The 20,666-nt window shown below is 32.1% G+C and overlaps 1 protein-coding gene across 4 annotated transcripts in view; it reads right to left on the reverse strand.

Annotated features, from left to right (window-relative positions):
• ZC3H13 (zinc finger CCCH-type containing 13) overlaps nucleotides 1–20,666 on the reverse strand; it is an 87,640-nt gene that overhangs the window by 61,166 nt on the left and 5,808 nt on the right. For 3 of the 4 annotated variants that reach the window (XM_012782713.3, XM_020290368.2, XM_012782717.3), the window contains exons 2-5: nucleotides 20,182–20,307; nucleotides 19,752–19,861; nucleotides 16,962–17,073; nucleotides 1,151–1,259 (exon numbers count right to left, since the gene is read on the reverse strand). In XM_012782713.3, the coding sequence (XP_012638167.2) occupies nucleotides 1,151–1,259; nucleotides 16,962–17,073; nucleotides 19,752–19,861; nucleotides 20,182–20,298 (448 nt within the window). In that variant the 5' untranslated portion in view covers nucleotides 20,299–20,307. The remainder of the gene's footprint in view (nucleotides 1–1,150; nucleotides 1,260–16,961; nucleotides 17,074–19,751; nucleotides 19,862–20,181; nucleotides 20,308–20,666) is intronic. The other variant, XM_012782718.3, reaches the window with a different exon arrangement.

The raw sequence follows: 20,666 nt of genomic DNA on the forward strand, positions 1-20,666 counted from the left end.
GAGGCTGAGGCAGAAGGATCACTCGAGCCCAGGAGTTTGAGGTTGCTTTGAGCTAGGCTGACGCCAGGGCACTCTAGCCCAGGCAACAACAGAGTGACACGATAATAAATGTCTCAAAAAAAAAAAAAAAAAAAGAGTTAATCCCTTATTATTTAGGAAAAGTTAGCTATCCAAACTTGAATAGTTATGGTTTGTAATATCTTATTTCAATATATTAACTAATTAGTCCTCTACAATGGGATATTATAGCTGCCTTTACTGCTATTTTGTAGAAGAGGTATTAGATGATGAAATCTCAATGAACTGATCATTAAAAAGTTTCCTATTTGTTCTTGGAAGCAACTTTTTAACAGAAAGCACTGTCTAAAGATGGAATAAATTTCCTTAATAAGTATTGATATTCTAATTACTGAAGAAACATTTAGGTTACTTTTCAAGTCTCAGCCTGTATGTCTTCAGAGATCATTTGGAAATATTGTAGTAAATATTTTAGGCTTGCAGGTTCTTAGTTCTGTTTTACAAGGACTTGGTCACTGTAGCTCAAAAGTAGCAACAGACAATATGTAACCAAATGGACATGGGTGTGTTCCAATAAAATATTATTTGCAAAAACTAGTGACTGGCCCACAAGCTGTAGTTTTCTAATCCATGGCCTAAGTTTTCAGCTTAATCACTGAGAAAGTTGTTTAAATTCTTAAACTCTTTAGGTTTGTCATCTATGAGCAGTAAGAAAGCTGTAGAAAAGTCAACAATTTCTTGAAAATAATTTCCCCAGGTCCTTAAGATTTAAAAATCTCCCTTTTAACACTACATAAAACAACAAACACATTTAGATTTAAGTTTTTAAAACTTAGTTTGAGGAATTAAAAAATCTGTAAATGTAATAAAATCCCAGAGAACAGTGATGATGCACAATAAAGTTCTAGAGGGAAAGAGAAGGATGGGAAAGTTGAAATACACAAACTACTTTCCCTGCCTTTGTACTGCTACTATATGCCGGTTTCTGCCTTACAGTAAGATAGAAACAGGTCAATAAGATGATTCTGAAACAATAGGGAGAGCACAGCTGAAGCGTGTTTTAAAGCCCACAAAAACTCTACAAAGTGAATAATCAAGAATTGACTATATAAACAGAGATTTGGAAACTTACCATCTCTATTAGTTTCCCATTCTACATTTTCTTCTTCACTTTCTGGAGTTCTCTCCTTAGTGATTTTTATGTCTTCCTTTTCCCTATGTCTCCCTCTTGAAGATTCTTTCTAAAAAGCACATACACGTATTCAGATTACTACATTTCAAAAAACTATATGAAGTAATTATAATACAAAACATTTTAATTCCATTCAGATTTGTTTCATCAAAGAATCAGGTTTGTAAATATTCACTTATCTTCTAGGAAGAGGTAGTGACAAGTTCTGGTTTAGCACCACAATGAAAAGATTGTATCTATTTTATTAAAGAACAGAAACATGGTAAATGTAAGGAGTAGCTAAAATTTTAAAATATACAATGCAAATCTAATACTTTAATAAGCATTTAATATTCTACTACATTCTAAGTTTCTACATGAAAAAAATCACTGGGGAAAAGACAGTTTAAAATGGATAAAAGACAATAGAAGAATTTTAAAGTGTCCATATTTTCAATTGTCTACAAAAGGGCTAAACCATTCACTGTAGACTTCCAAAAATAATTAATATAAGACTTGTCATACACTAAAATAATAGCTATTTTCCTGCACACCTAAGGACAAATCCAAACTCATTTAATAATTTTATAAAGGCTTTTAAAAAAAGAGATTTTACCTATGTTGATGAAGCCAAATGGTACCTAAAATAGTCAGTAATTAGCCCTTAATATTGTAGCTAAAAAACAAGTTTTATTACACTTTATTCCAGGTAAACAGTAGCCTATACACAAAACAGGACAACAATAATTCAAAATATTCTATTGCATAAGACTCTAACCACATTTTACTAGGTAATGAGAAAATAAAGTAACCAGTGTTTTATAATTGTTATCTTTCACCACAATGAAATTCTTTGTTAACACTGTAAATACTGACTATGAAAGACACTGATATACAAGATTATTAGTGTACAAAGTTCTTTCCGAGCATGACTAGCCATATAATTTGGCCTCTTAAAACACAAATTAATTTTTCTTTGAAGTTTTCTTTTTAAACAACTCTAGAATAGATTATAATTGCTCCTATAAATTTTACATATTTAGGCATGAAGTCATGTTGTATTCTTGCCAAATGACATATATGGTTGCTGGTAAAACGACAGAGGCTGACAAAAATTATTAAAAATTAAATGAGAGTAAAACCTGCCATGGAAAAATGGTAAAGGATCAAGAATACAGAACTGGGCATCTTTTTGTACAAAGGACAAAAGGGGAAAAAATAATCTATTTGTATTCTTAAAATATATTCTGTAGAACATTAATGAAGAACCATCCTACATTCCATACAACTTTTGGTTCTATGGATTAAACCCACTATAAACATACATTACTATATAACTATAGAAATTATCTCCAAATCGTTGAATAACATACTCTGTGCTTTCTATCTACTTAAAAATATTATGTAATATTCAACTACAAATCTAGTTTTAAAAGGTTTCAGGGCAGTAGTGCTGGTACTGCAAAATAAGCAAAATAATCTGTGAATTCGTAACACAGATTTTTAACAGATTTAAAACCAGCAATGTAATAATAAATTTCTTAATAATGCTTTATCTGAATATTTCATAATATTTACCCTAAAGACTGAAATGATGTACTTTTTGAGTTCTCCATGTTTTTCATTATGACTGATACTACCCCTAGAGATCATGTATAATTTCTATCATTAAACACTAGAGAACGAATGTAGGCTTCAATATGTGGTGGAATTTCAAATTAGGAGATATGTTTTTTCTAATACTTGTCACTTTTCAACCTCTAATCATAACATAGGAAATTGCCTTGATAACACTAACTAAGAAGGCCCAGGTCATTTAAAAGACTATCCCATTTCCTCATTTTCTCTACCTAAACAATGTGTAACTTGTTTGGGCATGTAATTTCTTTCATTAAACAAAGTTATTTCTTTCTTTCTCTTATCACAGTCAAATAAATAGTATCTGAAATTATTTGTCCTGTGTAATGTAGTATGGTCTGCTATTTCTTGAACAGAATGCCCTGTTATCTTCTCTTAAATCTAAACATATTAATTAGAAGTATAACCTTTTGATTACTTCATTATATATTCTAAATTAGTCATCCTGGAACATCTACATCTTGAAATACTTGTTAAAGAACCACAATATTTTAGCCGAAATCTTTGGGACCAGATATTTTAAGAATTGATAATTTTTTTGCATTTCAAAGTATTTTAAGTAACACTGCTACTTAGGGTAGGGAACAGCAGCAGCCTGTGATCAAACATACTAATATTTTTGCAGCAAAACAGAAATTCACCAATTAGGTAAAGACTATAATTAAATTCATCTCAATTAAGATCAGGTTTTGCTCCCAATAAGTCTGTGTCTAACTTAGGAAAAATGTTTGAAGTTTCTTGGATTTCAGAAATGCAATACATGATGTAGACTTTTACTTTAAATTACTTTCATATCTACTCTATAGTATATTCTCATTTACTTCTTGAACATTGTATGTGTGGGAATATTATATTCATTGTGAGTTTTAGATAGTAAGGAGGCATTACAAAGAATATGAAATAAAAAGGAGGTGTTGAGGCCAATAGAGTTGAGAATCAACATTATAATAACTGGATTAGTAACTAGAATAAAAAATGTTAGGAGCTTTTATAAGTAATATAAACCAAACTCCTATCCCATGGAGAAAAATTGTCTTTAATATTTGTATAGTTATGGGAGCCCACTATTAGAAAACTTTTGGGGGACATAATTTAGCTCACAAAGTATCCACTGATAGCTTTCCCCTGTCACACCCCTTGTTCCCATTTCTAGACAGTTCTAATTATTAGAAAATTCTTTCTTATATCGGTCACATCTTTCTTATGTCTCTTTAGAATTTCTACTGATTAGGACTAGCTCTGACTTCTAGAATCATGCATAACAAATCTAATCTTTCTTCTACATGCTAGCCCTTTAAATACCTGAACAATGTTACTAAATCTCTTTAATATCTTCTTATACCAGAACAAAGGCCAAAGGATAGACTATATGTTTGGCATACACTCACATTCCATGATTTTCACACTACTCATCACTCTTTCATCTCTGGGCAAACTAATCTGCTAGTGTGCTTCAATAAAACATGATACTCTGAACAAATCTAGGTTTGCCACAGCAGCATAATACATAAAGCTTCCACCTCTCCTGCTATAGAATGTTAATTATAGTTGCATTAATGAAGTCTAACTTGTGGGAGCATAAAGGAGTTTTGGTGGATCTTCCACTAAGAAACTATAGTATTATAAACTATACAAATTTAAGCTACAATCTGACATAAAATGAAGTCTATAAATAGTATAAACTTCAGAACTAGGTGATTTAGTAACAAGGAAATCACCAAAGACCAAATTTTCTGTCTTTTCCTTTTTTTTGCATTCTCATAGCTCTGCTATTCCTAATGTTGACTTCCCATTAGGGTCTATTTCTTTTGCCATAATAAGAAGCAATCTGGGTTTCCTCTCCTCCAAGCACAAAATAAGAATTCTTTCCTTCAGTGTGACTAGGCCCAACTTTAGTCACTTGATTACCTCCGAATCAATAATTGCTGTTAAGGTAACGACCACGGGCTAACCAGCTTAGACCTGGTTCTGAATCAACTGAATTAGCAAAGGAATGGGATTATTATAATTGAATTAGACTAATCAGGGTCTAACTGTGAAAGTGGGATCAATTCCCCAAACCATAAAGCTGATACGAAATGAAAAAGTGGTGGAATGGGTTCTGGAGAATCCAAAGTAATTTACACTACAATCGGTATTACACTTCACTTACTTCCTCATGGCAGAATGACACATTTCTGATAACTTCATAAAAGCTACAACAAGACAGGTTTACTAACCAAGTACACATTTTCTCCTTTATTATTAAGATTTCACACCCTTCTTCTGAGGTCATTTTCCATCTTCCTGATGTATATCCTTTTAGAAATTCTCTATTTAGTGAAGGTCTACTGGTAGGCAACACTCTTGATTTTGTCTGAAAAGGTCTTTATTTTATCCTTATTCTTGAAAAACAGTTTTGGCTGGGTACATTTGGGTTGAAAAGATTTATCTCAACACATTGGAAATATTACTCCACTGTCTTCGGCTTCCATTGTTTGCTAATGATGTTGTCCTGTTGCAACTTTTAGGAGGATTTGCCTTTTTTTCTCAGATGTTTCTAATATTTTTTCTATGTTTCTGGTGTTTTGAAGTTTTAATTACAATATTCTACTTGATATGTATTTTGCTTACTGTATTGGCAGATTTATGTCTAATCAATTGTGGGAAATTTCTCATCCATTATTTCTTCAAATGTTGCCTCTCCAACATTCTAGTTTTTCCTTCTAGGATTCCAATTAGACGTATGTTAGAGTTTCTAAACATATCCCCACATCTTTAAAACTTTTCAGTATTTTTCATAATCTCTCTTTATTGTGCTAATTTCAGGATAAATTCTTCAGCTCACAAATATTACCAGGTCAAGTAATTCTATTCCTTACTAGTAGAATTAACATTTTGTGCCTAAAAGTCTTCCTAACCCAAGTGTCTGTTTCCTATATTATCTCACCTCTTATACTGAATATGCTTACATCTTTCCAAAACTACTTAGGGACATTTCCTTAGAGGTTAACAGATAAAAATTATTTCAGAACATTTAGTCAAAGAATGACTCAATTATTTGTATACCAATAAAGTTCTCACCTTTTACTAATATACATTGTAAAACATCAATACAAATTTATCCATTACAGGTCTAAAGCTATTATCATTCATAGCAATAATTCCCTATTATAGTAAAGAATATAATATCACATGGTTTTAAACATCCAATGTTTTATGCAAGAGACTTTTTCTTATCCCTCTCCTTTTATATTTTAAAAATGCTTCCACATCCTACTGCTCTATGGCCAGGCGTGGTGGCTCACGCCTGTTATCCTACCACTCTGGGAGGCCAAGGCGGGCAGGTTGCTCCAGGTCAGGAGTTTGAAACCAGCCTGAGCAAGAGTGGAGACCCCATCTCTACTATAAATAAAGTAATTGGCCAACTAATATATGTAGAAAAAATTAGCCGGGCATGGTGGCGCATGCCTGTAGTCCCAGCTACTCGGGAGGCTGAGGCAGAAAGATTGCTTGAGCCCAGGAGTTTGAAGTTGCTGTGAGCTAGGCTGATGCCACGGCACTCACTCTAGCCTGGGCAACAAAGTGAGACTCTGTCTCCCAAAAATAAATAAATAAATAAACAAATCCTATTGCTCTAAAAATGTGCTTAGTTGCACAGAACACTAACATTATCAGCAAATTCCTAATTTTTCTTTGAGTAGCTCTAGAGTTAAAGTTAATGTTAATCCAAATTTTTCTTCTGTCATTTACTACCACATATTATAATACATCAAAACTATTAACAATTGAAAACATTATTATTAATTTTAAAAAGATCAAGGTTTTATAATGTTTTCAAACCTTTACAATGAAACACATCTGATTAAAGATAAAAACTATAAATACTAATATAATAATATGGCTCATTGTTTTTTTGGCCTGAACATTTATTTGCCCAACAGCCTATTCAGTCTAGCTTTTAGAATAGACATAATCTAACATTTAAAAATTTTGAAATTATTCACAAAGCTGAAATTTCAGATGCTTTCAATACTATAGAAACACAGACAGTCATTTAGTCCTACACCTATGGAATTGTAGTTTATTTTGTTTATACTATTATGAAGAAAAACACCCAAATAGGATTATCAGAGATTTTCTTTTATGAAGTGGTAACAAAAATCTTAGCTTGTCTCAGAATAACCAAATAACAAATAATTGAGACTACAAACTTCAATAACAATTCAAGAGATAACCAAAAATCATCACTAAACACTGCATTAAAAACAATTACAATGAAAAGAGAAGTTACTAATATCTCTGCATCTATATACCTAATAACAAAGCAGTGAAGAGCAGAAACTGTAGGAAATGGAAAGACAACCAGACAGAAGCATACTAAGTTACTTTAACATACTGTTCTCAAATGAAAACAGATCAAGCAGACAAAGATTTGAAAAATATAGGGCATCCAAACAGCATATCTTTTATATATATTAATATTTATAAAACTTGAAATCAAAAAGTAGAAAATATACCTTTTTTAAGCATACATGGAAAATTCAGAAAAACCTAGGCCACAAAAAAACTCATCAAATCGAAAAAATAAACATACATAAAAAACAAAAGGTTTCTCAATCTAAAAACTTTAAATTAATTAAACTTTAAATTAAATTAAACAATTCTTAGATAATGACTGAAATCCAAACCTAAATGGGAGAATTTCTCAAAAGCAATAATAATTAAGCTTAACACATGAGATCTACATGATTCAGCTAAAGCAGCTACCAGAGGAAAATTTATAGCAATAAATACTAATATTAAATAAACGTTCAATGAATCAACAAAGAAAAGAAATACAGTAAATCAAAGAAGGAATTATTTTTTTAAAAAGTTAGAAAACACAAAGAAGGAACTAATACATAAATACAAAAGGTGATTCCCTAAAAATATACCACTGGCTAACCTAATCAAGAAAAATGGTAGAAGGCACAAATTCAAAATCAGAAATGACAAAGCAAAAGTATCCGTTAGAATAGACAAAAATGAAGAAAAACATGAGGGTTTTTTTTGCATAATTCTAAGTAAACAAGCTTGAAAACCTAGTTAAAAAACAGATTTAATTTCTAGAAAAATATATAATTTGCCCAAACTTACTTTAACAGAACCAAAAGTCTATATCAATTTCCACAGAAAAAAATAAAGCAATTAAATAACTCTATAAAATAATGTCAGGACCAGTGGTTTTGACAGAGGAATTCTACCAATCCTTTAAAGAGCAGAAAATCCAATACCATTTAAAATATTCCAGAGCAAAGAATTATGAATATCTTCTTATTGTAAAATATCTGCACTACAGGTAAAGCAGTACGGTGTTATTTCAAAGTGGACTTAACTTAGTTATAAATGTAAACTGCTAACTCTAGGATTACCACTAAAAAAGTAAAAAAAGAAGTATAATCGTTATGCTAAAAAAAACAAGAAAAAAGGAATCTCATAAAAAACTCAATTAAAAACACAAAAGGTAGAAAAAGAGCAGAAAACAAAAATAGAAATAAAGAACATGGCAATAAACAGAAAATGGTGAAAACATAATAGATATTAATTCAAGTCTATCAACAATCACTTTAAACATCAATGGTCAGTTGTTATTCTGAAACTATTAAATGTAATGTAAGATAAAGCAAATGACAACAGGAATCAAAATTTTCAGCATAACAGTGATACAACTATAAAATCAACGAAGTTCATTAAAAGCCCTGCAATCCTAAATCTGATTTATTTGAACATATGTATGTTTATTCTTGAAGAGAAAGTACCTATGTATTTCCTCGGTATGTCTAATGAAAAGCCCTAAAGACAATAAGCTTCCAAGTAGTAGTCTTGAAATACCATCTCTCAATAAAAGGCACCTACCAGGGCTTTAGGGGAAAATGGTTGCTTCCAAGTATAGAGTATGAAATGTAACAATGTGCTGGAAACATGTTCTCTTAGCAGAAACAAAGACACTATCAAGGACTACTGAGGCAGCGTCAAGACAACATAGGATAACTGGACTTCATTAAAATTGAAAGACATTCAAAAATATACCACCAAGAAAATGACACCCTGGGAAAACATTTGCAATGTATGTATCTCACAAAGGACTTTAACCCAGAGCATAAGAATTATACATCTGTAATAAAATAGAGCCTAATTTATGAGCAAAAGATGTAAATAGATAAACAAATGACCAATAAAAGATATACTTAAGATGTACAGATGGCCAATAAACACATGAAAAGATGCTCAGCATCACTAATCAAGAAATGCAAATTAAAACCACTACATCCCCACCAGAATGCCTAACATGGCAAAGACCAACCAATACCAAGTGTTGGCAAAAATACAGAAAGAAACCCTCATTCACTGTAGATGGAAACATAAAATAGAATAACCACTTTAGAAAACTGCTTAGCAGTTTCCTATAAAGCTAAAAAATATACATATCATATGACCCAGCAATTCCACTCCTAGGTATTTACTGAAAGAAAACATATGCCCACAACAAGACTTGTATACAAATGTCCACAGCAATTTTATTCATAATAGCTAAAGACTAGAAACAACCCAAATGTCCATCCACTAGTGAATGGTTTAACAAATTTTGATATATCCATAAAACAAAACACTAATTAGCAGTAAAAGAAACTACTGACACATGCAGTGCAACATGGTTGGATCTCAAAAGCACCATGCTGAAAGAATCATGACACAGGAATATATACTGTATGATTCCATTATAGTAACAGATCAGAGGTTTCCAGGAGTGGGTTTGGGAGGGGACTGACTATAAAAAGTCATGAAAATATATTGTGTGTTGACACAAATGTTCTGTATCTTGACTGTGGAAGTGGTTATACAGGTGTACATACCTGTCAAGACTCAAACTGTATACTGAAAATGGATGCATTTTAGTGTTTGAAAATTATCTCTCAAGAAAGTAAATTTTTAAAAAGAGTTCAGGACCCAATATGAAGACCTCCCATGGCAAGGCAAAACTATATTAATAATAGTGGTACGAGTAAGAACTCATGGTCAACTTAATATAAAAACAGTAACTTTGAATATTTACATATACCAGTTAGTATACGCACAAATATTTTTTGCTCTGTCAGCTGAGAGGTACCCAAAGAAATGATACCCCAGTAGCAATGAGCACAGTTAGCACCCAGATTTTGGTTTCTAATACCATTCTATAATAATAGAAACCAGGGCACATGCGTATGCTTTCTCTTTTGTTTTGTGTGTGTGTCTCAGGACACTCACACTTGGAATCCAGCCATCAGGCTATGAGGAAGTCCAAGCTATCTATGCGAAGAGACCACACAGACAGGAACTGAGACCCTTAGTTGACTGACAGCCAGCATGAACTGCCAGACATGTGAGTGAACAAACCTTTAAGTGATTCCAGCCCACATGCTTCCAGTAATTGATCTGAGGCTTATATATCAAGGAAAAGTCAAAATGTCCCTTCTGTACCCTTCCTAATTTCTGACAGAATCTGTCAACATAATAAATGTTTTTTTTATGCCAAGGAATAGCAACTGGAACAATTCTTTTGATTTTTTTGAGACAGAGGCTTGCTGTTGCCCAGGCTAGAGTGCAGTGGCGTCATCACAGCACCCAGCAAACTCAAACTCCTGGCCTGAAGTGATCCTTTTGCCTTGGCCTCCCAAAGTGCTAGAATTACAATTGTGAGTCACTATGCCTGGCCTGGAACAATTGTTAATACTATCAAAGAATATATTTGCACATCACATCAGGCTAAAACAAATTTTTTTCCATATACTTAATAAAATGAAAATTTAAATCTATGTTGTAAAAATCACCATAATTATCCCTGCGCTATATATTATCAAATTTCTATGAGGTAGTGTATATTATATGTGTATATTCTATGTAGTGTATATTCTATGAGGTAGTGTATATTATATCTATTATACTCTTATCTTTCTGAGCCTTTTTCTTTGAAATAAACACTCATTTGATTTACTCCTACAGCAATAAACTTTGTAAATTTTTAATGTGGTGACTTTCTACCATTCCTATTTTGCATTTACACTGTTTTATTCTTTCAAAAGAACTTTTATATGTACTTCCACACTTGGTTCTCATCATAACTTATAAGAGGTACAATTATATTATAGATTAAAAAGCAAAGTCAAGAGGCTTACTCAGAATATAGTAACAGTGCTAAGGCATTAAAAGTTCTTTGCTGCAGAAATCCCACTAAATATAGCAGCTATAGTACTCTCCCTTCCCCTAGTTAATTCTACTTTTTTCCTCATCTAGCCAGAAATATCAAGATGTATAAAAAAAGCAAGGTGGATGATTGAGAGGTAAGTGGTACTGGAAGAGAACTGGGTAGGGGACTGGGAAGCAAAACTAGTAATTCATAATTAATTGTACATTCTGGGAGGTACAGCTCCCAGAGACAGTAAGCTTCATATTAGAAATTAATTTTCAATTCAGAATATGAAAGAACCAGTCATTAAGGGAGAGAAAAGATAATTTCTATAGTAGTCTTCATCTTAAATAGATTCAGGATAAACATCAAGTCTAAACAGATTCTGTTTGAAGATAAGTAATCAGGTTGGGGTGGGGTAGGAAATAGAAGCAACTGACAAAGATGACTCTTTGACAAAATAGCAGACAAAGGCAAGGGAGCCTTTATGAAGGGAGCCATTATGAAGTCTCAGAAGAAAAATCTCTAAAATGACTTACTATAGGAACCAGAAAAGGTCATTGTTTAAACAATAAGAAAAATATTTTAAAATATTAAACCAGTTGGTATAATTAACAAAATATTAACATCAGGAAAATGTTATTCAAATTGGCTTAATTTCATATATAAGAGGGCAGTTTAACAAAAACAAAATTAAGACTTTAAAAACAAAGATCATAAATAAGTTTTGGAAGTGGATGATCGCACAGCAGAGTAAATGTACCTTATGCCACCGAACTGTACACCTACAACTTGTTAAAATGGTAAAGTTTTATATCTATTTTACCATAGTAAAAAAAGAAAACAAAGATTAGTACATAAAAATAAACTTAGACCACTGCCCTTGCCCATCTACTCCAAGGTAAGATTTTATGTAAGCAAAGGGACACTCAGTGCATTTTTAAATACTAAACTAGATATCCTCCCACAATGATGAATTATTTAACTCTTTCCTGAATACAGCCACAAAGCTTCTCGTAAGAGACAAGGATCCCCTACAGCATGTGTATGTCTCATCATCAGTAAATGCTTGACTGTTCCTCCTAACTCCATATTTGGGAGCCTAATTTTGTGTTCAAAGCTAATTTATTTGTTGTGCTCAAATTCCATAAAATAACAAGTATCTGTTATAGAAAAAGAAAACACAATGCAATTTGAATTTGTAAAGTTCTATTGGTTAAAAGTAACTATTACTTACTGACTTTACCTCAAATAAACCTCTCACTTAAGTTCAGTTCCACTGTATTAAGTCTGATTCAGATCATCTAGACCAGCCTTTTCCAATAGAAATATAATGCAAGCACATATGCAATTTTATAATTCCTCCTCACATTTAAAAAAAAAAGAAACAGGCAAAATTAAAATTTTGATAATATATTTTACTCAACACAATATATCCAAAACATTATCATTTCAACATATAAACAAAAAATTTTAATATTTTATTTCCTTTTCATACTAAGTCTTTGAAATTCAGTACATATTTTATAATTATGGCACATCCCAATTCAGACTAACCACATTATACAACATAAACCCTGGACCACCAGGGGGTTCTCAACCCTAGTTGTACATCAAAACCACTTTCCATTTTCCATTTAGTTCCAGGGTCTAGAGGCAAATTGGTAAACAAAATAGATCTCTTAGCATGGAAGTCTTTTTTCTCTATTGCTAACCCATGAGTATGGCACACAAGACCATTCACAGTCTGGTCTTAATCTACCTCTTCAGTCTTCATCTCACATCCACATTAGGACACTCACATCACATTAAGACATTCTTATGTCCTAAGCACACAGCTTCAGTTTCTCAACACATTAATCCTTTAAAACTCCTTACAGTTGTTGTGCTGGGTTTTTCCTCTTCCTTCCCCTCTTTGACTCCACCTATCCTTCAACACCCAGTGTAAGTGTCACTTTTCTCCCGTGAATAGTTCTCTGGTTTCCCAGGCAATTACTTATTCTATCCATTGTGCACTTTACTTATATCTCTCTGACATACTACCAAATGCTATAGAATTCCAATTTATGCACTCAAGAATTTGTCTCCCCACAAGATCAGGAGTTATCAACCTCATAATTCAGATACATTGGAGTTGACATCAGTGACAAAGAAGGGGTAGAATTAATTTGCTGAAAATCACACCCATTCTATCTATGCTACACTTACCCTTACCTAAAATAAACCTGACCTTCCTATAGAAATTCACTTCATGAAGATAAATAGTCACATGTGTTATAGCAGAAATGCATCATGGAAATGATCAGTACCTATTAACCTGTTATACACTGAACCCCAAATAATTAATACCCTGGTATCCTAGCTTATTAACAGTTTTCTGTAAGTTTGGATAGTGAATTCCCTAAAACCTGAATTGCAAGATTCAGGTTTTAAGGAATTCTCCTTAGGTATGAATGAATTCTCATTAGGTATGAATGAAGCTCAATGCCTTTGAGGGCTCTCTCATTTAGGGAAAGCAAGAATCGGGCTTAAATTTCTTAACAAATGCCAACTTTACTGTGTACTAACTTGATCTGATGAACATAAAAACCTTTATGATAAACTTACATTTATCATTTACATTATGTAAGTAAATATACTTACATTTAAATATCTATAACAACCTAAATCTCCAATGCTGATGTTCATCTCCCATTAAGGGCCTAAAGTCAGTTTACATCTGAGAGAAAAAGCTAAAAGCCATTATAACACCAGTATATACCATGTATTAAGCAGTCATCATGCAATAGTCAGTCACGTTACTTGTTTTACATATATTTTCTTCACAGCAACACAATGCCAACACATAGCTAGAATCTTCATTTTTTACAGATAAGGAGACTGAGTTTAACAATTCTTAAAGTAATATGTTCAGAATATGAATTCCAGGTGTCTGTTCCTTATATCAATTACAGCTCATCTAGTGGGGTGCTGAAGTCAGTTTGTAGCGACTTCTAAGAGCTGACTTAAATTTTTAGGAATTCTGGAAGCCATTGTTAAACACAACCATGATTAAAAATTAAATTATAAACAAGTAAATTGTATTATTAAAAACAAAGGTAATAATTACACAGAACTCACTTTTAAATATTAAGTACACTTTAGTCGTGATGTTATTTATATTTTGTGTGTGTATATAACATATAATGTGAATACTATATATACAATGGTGTGATACTTAGCATCTCTTCCTAACTGTGCATCCACCAGTGATGTCTCTTTGACAGCTTGAAATTGCCCATGGATGAAGTATCTACACCAAAGAAATTGGCAAATCCTACAAAGCATGGCTTTCTTTTTATCAGAGTAGTTTAATAACATTTACCAGCAGACCACTGAGGTTATCCATTATTCTGAATCAACAAAGTTATTTCAAAACACAATACACATGTTTAGCCTCTACCCAGAAATTATTATCTATGTGTATTTTGAAAAAGGTCTTCTCTCAAAAGAAATTCTGATAAATTTCTTCAGAACTACTTAAATAGTAGTTCTCAGCTGGAGAACTACTATTTAAGTTTTCCAGCTGAGAACTACCATTTAAGAGTTCTAAAATTATTGTTATATCACACCAGACATTATAAACCTACATACTTAAAACTGCATTACTTTAGATGCCAAAAAATAAGTCTCTACAAATTACAACATAATACTGCTTATTTATCATGGGTCAAAAATAAAGGTTCTACATATTTTAAATGATCAAAGAGATTGCTGCTTATACAATTCAATAACTTTCCTAAAAAAATTATAATATGGGACAACTGGATATATACATGCAAAAGAATAAGGTCAGACTCTTACTTCATATCATAAATAAAAATTAGCTCAAAACATAGGAAAGACTTAAGGGCCGGGCGCGGTGGCTCACGCCTGTAATCCTAGCTCTTGGGAGGCCGAGGCGGGCGGATTGCTCGAGGTCAGGAGTTCAAAACCAGCCTGAGCAAGAGTGAGACCCCGTCTCTACTATAAATAGAAAGAAATTAATTGGCCAACTGATATATATATAAAAAAAATTAGCCGGGCATGGTGGCTCATGCCTGTAGTCCCAGCTACTCGGGAGGCTGAGGCAGAAGGATCGCTCAAGCCCAGGAGTTTGAGGTTGCTGCGAGCTAGGCTGACGCCACGGCACTCACTCTAGCCTGGACAACAAAGCGAGACTCTGTCTCAAAAAAAAAAAAAAAACATAGGAAAGACTTAAATAGAAGAGCTAAAACTATAAAATTCTTCAAAGAAAACATAGGTGTAAATCTTTGTGACCCTAAACAATAGTTTCTTAGATGACACCAAAAGCACAAGCAACAACAAAAAAAATAATAGAGAAATTGTATTTCAACAAATTGAAAACTTTTGTGCTTTAAAGGACACCATCAAGAACGTGAGGACAACCCACAGAATGGGAGAAACTATTTGCAAGCCATATACATAAGGTAGGTCTTGTATCCAAAATAAAAGGAACTCTTATAACTCAATTAATAAAAAAGACAACCCAATTTAAAAAATGGGCAAAGAATCTCCAAAGAAAATGTACAAATAGCCAATAAGCACAGGAAAAGATGTTCAACATCATTAGCTATCAGGGAAATGCAAATCAAAACCACAACCACATTATCATTTCGCACACACCAGTATGGCTATAATCAAAAAGTTAGATAATAATAAGTGTTGGTGAGGAGGTGGAGAAAATAGAACCCTCATATACTGCTGTCAGAAATGTAAAATGGCATAGCTGCGTAAGAAAACAGTTCAGCAGTTTCTGAAAAGGTTAAACATAGAATTACCATATAACTCAGCAATTCTACACCTCAGTATAAACCTAAGCGAAATAAAACCATATCCACACACACAAAAAGAAATAAAAGCCAAAAAGTGGAAACAGCCTAAATATCCATAAATTGATGAATGGATAAACAAAATGTGGTATAGCAATACGATGTTAATATTACTTGGCAAAAACAAGAAATAAAATACTGATGCATCCTATATTCGTTCTTGAACTTTGAAACACTATGCTAAGTTAAAGAAGCTTGTCACAAAGGGTCATACATTTTATGATTACATTTATGTGAAATGTCCAGGCTAGGTAAATCTAGAGAAAGAAAAGGGATTTAGTGGCTGCCCACAGCTGGTGATCAGTGCGGGAACAAGAGGGTGAGTGCTGAAGGGTATGGGGTTTCTTCATGGAGTGATGAAAACATGAAATTGCAGGATGGTGGCATGACTGCAAATATACTAAAAACACTAGTGTGTACACTTTAAGTGGGTTAATTTTATGGTTGTGAATTGTATCTCAATAAAGCTATGTATTACACACACACACACAGAGATATGATAAATTTCAGAAAAACATTAGCTCTGGGAAAGTTTTCCATTCCTAACAAACACCTGTTTTCTTTCATTCAATGAACTACATGATAAATTATATTTCTCTTGGCTTTACTGTCAACAAATTCACAGATAAATTTTGTGGTCATATGTGCTTTCCTTTACCTAAGTTTAGTTCAGTTTTGTTACTCCCATGTTTTGCTTTCATTGTTCTAATATGTGAGTTTTCTACTGTAAGCCACTTCAATCTTTCTTGGAAGCAGAACATGATGGTTGGCTGAATTCGGAAAACTTAAGAACATATTTAGATACTCACGATCTTTACCAGGGTACAAACACCTTAAGTTCAGCTTGAGCTCTACTAAGCAATCCCTTTTATCTTAACTACCATGAAGAACTGAAACAATCACAGTTTTCCCAGGGGACTTTTTTCTCTAAATTATGTTATACATACAGAACATCATAATGCCACATTACATATTTATGATATCATTTAGCACATAAGATAGTATTTAAAATGGAACTTAAATAATAAATCATTAATTGACAAATTTAACTTTGTTTTGGGAAATTCCTTCCTACCCTAACAGGTGAGGATGACTCCTCTGTATTTCTTTTCTGAGGCTCAGAGTCCACATCTTGGCGCTTGTTCTTCATTCTTTCTCTAAGATCCCCTGTAGGTCTTTCTGGTGACCTTTGAACCAAAACACAAAAACAGAAGAAAAAGCAAAACAAAACAATGAAAATCTATATTTATATAAGATTTCTGTAAGAATATATTTACAGAAATAACCTCATAAATCTCAATATAATATTTTTAATTGTCCTTGGCACCTAAATTTCTGAAAAATAATTAGTTTCAGCTCAAATACTAATACACACAAAGAATGAGCAACACTTTCAAGTTTTCTCCCAATATCAACCAAAATAAATACATTAAAATTCCATGGGGTGACAGGTACTGGAGATGTGAACAAGAACTCTATGTGAACTGAGAAAAAGGAGCTAACAGGCTTGAATTGTTTTCCTATTAACCACATAAATATGTCAGTTACATTTGGAAGCAAAAGATAGTAGTAGTAAGATAAAGTTTTAAACTACAAAGTTGGAAGATTAATTTAGAGGCAGCAGCATTATCATCTACCTATGTATATAGCTGGATGCAACATCAACAACTGAAAAAGTATTTTATGTACCTTAAGAATCAAAGCAAATAGAGGAGTTTTAGAGTTTTTTTTTAATTTTAAATTATTTAGAATAAAGATAAAGGATTCAAAGCAAAACTTTAGAAGAGTGATTTTACATTCTGCTGTGGATCTTTTTTAATTGAAAGAAAAATACATATTTATTTTCAACATGGTAAGGCTTTATAATTTATACTAGAAATCCAATAGTATATGGCTATGCAATTGTTTTCACACTTAGAAAAACAAAGGCAAGACGGAAAATACATTGCCTCTAAAGAGTATTCCTAGAGCACCTTTAAAAAAGGACAACAGAAATTAAGGAATGCTATTTCCTCTTTGATCACCAAAAAGTACTATATACAAAAAAAGATAGCAACAACTCATATAAATATTCACATCTATTTCAAGTAATCATTAATCAATCAAATCAATTTCTTTAATTTATCAATCATTAATACATATCATATAATTAGTGAAGAAATCATTTGAGTTAATTCACTTTAAAGGATCTCATTAATATTTATATGCACATTTAATAGATGTATATATTAAATGTTTTAACAGTTAAAGCAAAACTTGAAACTGGAACCTCTTTTTAAGAACCAGTATTTAAGTGCTAAGTTATAATTATGATGTACATGTAAATCCTATGTGCCCTGGTTTCCTTAATATATTAAAACAGTTTTATGTTGAACTTATTTCTATTCTAAACAAAGTGAATGCTCTATACACAGTGAATGCTCAATGAATAACTTAAATGTCTTGTATATAAATAAACATTTTCTAAAATACATTGCTTTTCTTCCCATCTTTGAATCACATTATGAACTATGTTTCCTCCCTACAAAAAAAATACACAAATACAAAAGTTATCAGATGGAAAAACACACAAAATAGCCAAATTATAACAAAAATCCTTTATTCTTAGTAGTGACTTTACTTTTTTCCACTGTAGACAAATTTCTCTGCCTATTTTTCTCATATAAAAACTTTTAGTTAACAAATTTCAAAGATAAAGCATGTATTAAAAGTATGATTCTAATATAAACAAAACATTAAAATTATTGAAATAGTTTCCGCAGGTGTGGGTCTACAAGTGTATACACAAGTAATTAAACATACACAATAAAGGCTAATTTTCCCACCTTAACAGAAGTGACAAATGACAACCTAAACACAAATAAAACAGTATTCAGCATCACAAATAAACTAAATTGTACAACATTTAAGTGAACAGAAAGTTAGCTAATGTTTAAGTGTTTGAATTTTAAATTCTACTAAACTTCAAAATCTACCCACACACCACAAACAAAAAAAATCATCCAATTAAAAAAAATCTCCGGTTGCTAATGTTCAGTTTTTATACTGTTGATGTGCCAAAGCAATCAGCATACCCAATTTTACAACTAGGTAAATTATTTATTTACCAATCAAGTTTAAACTACTTTTGTGATAATCTTTATGTATATTGCATCTGTAAACATTATATCTTTAATTTGGGGACAGAATTAAAAACAAACGCTACCAAAATTCCAGCTAATCTGTGATATATTACTCCCCAAATAAAAACATCAGCCATAACAAAATCATCATGCAGGAACCAAAAGAAAAATAAAAATTCTTTATTAAGCAAGTTTAAATTAGCTAAGCCTTTAATAAAGGCAAAATTATATTCTAAATAGGTAGTACATTTATCACATATAAATACAGATTTTCATTGACATTAACATATTGTGATAAAGGATTTAGCAAATGCATTTTAATCAAGAGTTCGTATAAGCTTTGAACTTAGAACATTTTGAAAAGCTAAAATTATGCCCTATTTAAATTTTAATGCTTTAAAATTAAAAATAGTCTATCCTCACTAAAAATAAATTCAGACACCATGAAATTCTGCTGAATATGGCAGCAATTTAATACACAATGGGGGGGAAGTAAGCCATATATATATTATAAAAATATCTACTGTGCAAACAAGTAAATATTGAACAAATAATTTTAAAGCAAACATTTTATTAATCTTGAAAATAACAAAAAGATCCTGCCAATCATTGACTATTGACAAGATTAGCAACAAAACAGAAAAGTTGACCAAATAAATGGTTGTATTTCAGATTTTTACACGAAATTAATTACAAAAACCATCTTCTAATAATATGTGAATAAATCAAAGTTCTCAATTTACCTTCTATAATTGCTGCTATAACCTTTACCACGAGGTGAAGGGCCATGTACGAATCTACATGTGTTTCCATAGAGGCAGTTGCCAGTCTTCAGCCAGTTACGGCACTGTGTCTAAGAGACAGATATTACGATGTAAATTTCATATTTATTTCTAGAAAAGAAATGCTAGTGGGACAAAATTAAAAACAAATGCTACCAAAATTCCAGCTAATCTGTGATATATTACTCCCCAAATAAAAGCATCAGAAAAAATATGAAAAACCCATAAACCCTACCAACGTTTTCACTCCTTTTTATAAAACACATTTTTTAAAGATGTACTAAACCAACATTCCTACAATAAAACAACCTGTTCACCTTTATAATACAAACCAGTATTTCAATAATAGGATTCTAAGAGAACCCCTGTGACTGTACTAGTGACAACTCACCTCTGCTGTACTGCCAGTGCTGGGTCCAAGCCTCTCAAACACACTGGGTCTTCGGGATGTGCTATCAGATATGGTCTTGGTATTTTCCACTGTGACCTTCCTTCTAATTTTTGACATTTTGTACTACTTTAACCAAAAAGAGAGAGAGGCAAAACTGTAAAATTCTTCACTTTTAAATAACTGAGCCCCAAACTTACAAGTAGACAAAATTGTAGGTAACACTGCAAAATTACAGGGGATTTTCCTTGGGAGAAAAAAGCATAGGAGAAGTCACAGGTAAACACAGAGAAGGTTATCTTCTAAACCATGTCTTACTAAAGAATTGATAACAACTTTGAAATCTGTTGGCTAGAATTGTACCTCTTTTGTGGAGTGAATAAATATGATTCTACTCACACAGTAAAGTTTTCATAGTACAATCAACTTCAGAAAAGATAGTATGAAACATTTAGTTTATAAGTTAAAAAAAAACTGCTTCAAAATTC

The sequence above is a fragment of the Microcebus murinus genome, chromosome 13, assembly GCF_040939455.1.
Source record: "Microcebus murinus isolate Inina chromosome 13, M.murinus_Inina_mat1.0, whole genome shotgun sequence".
Lineage (NCBI taxonomy): Eukaryota > Metazoa > Chordata > Mammalia > Primates > Cheirogaleidae > Microcebus > Microcebus murinus.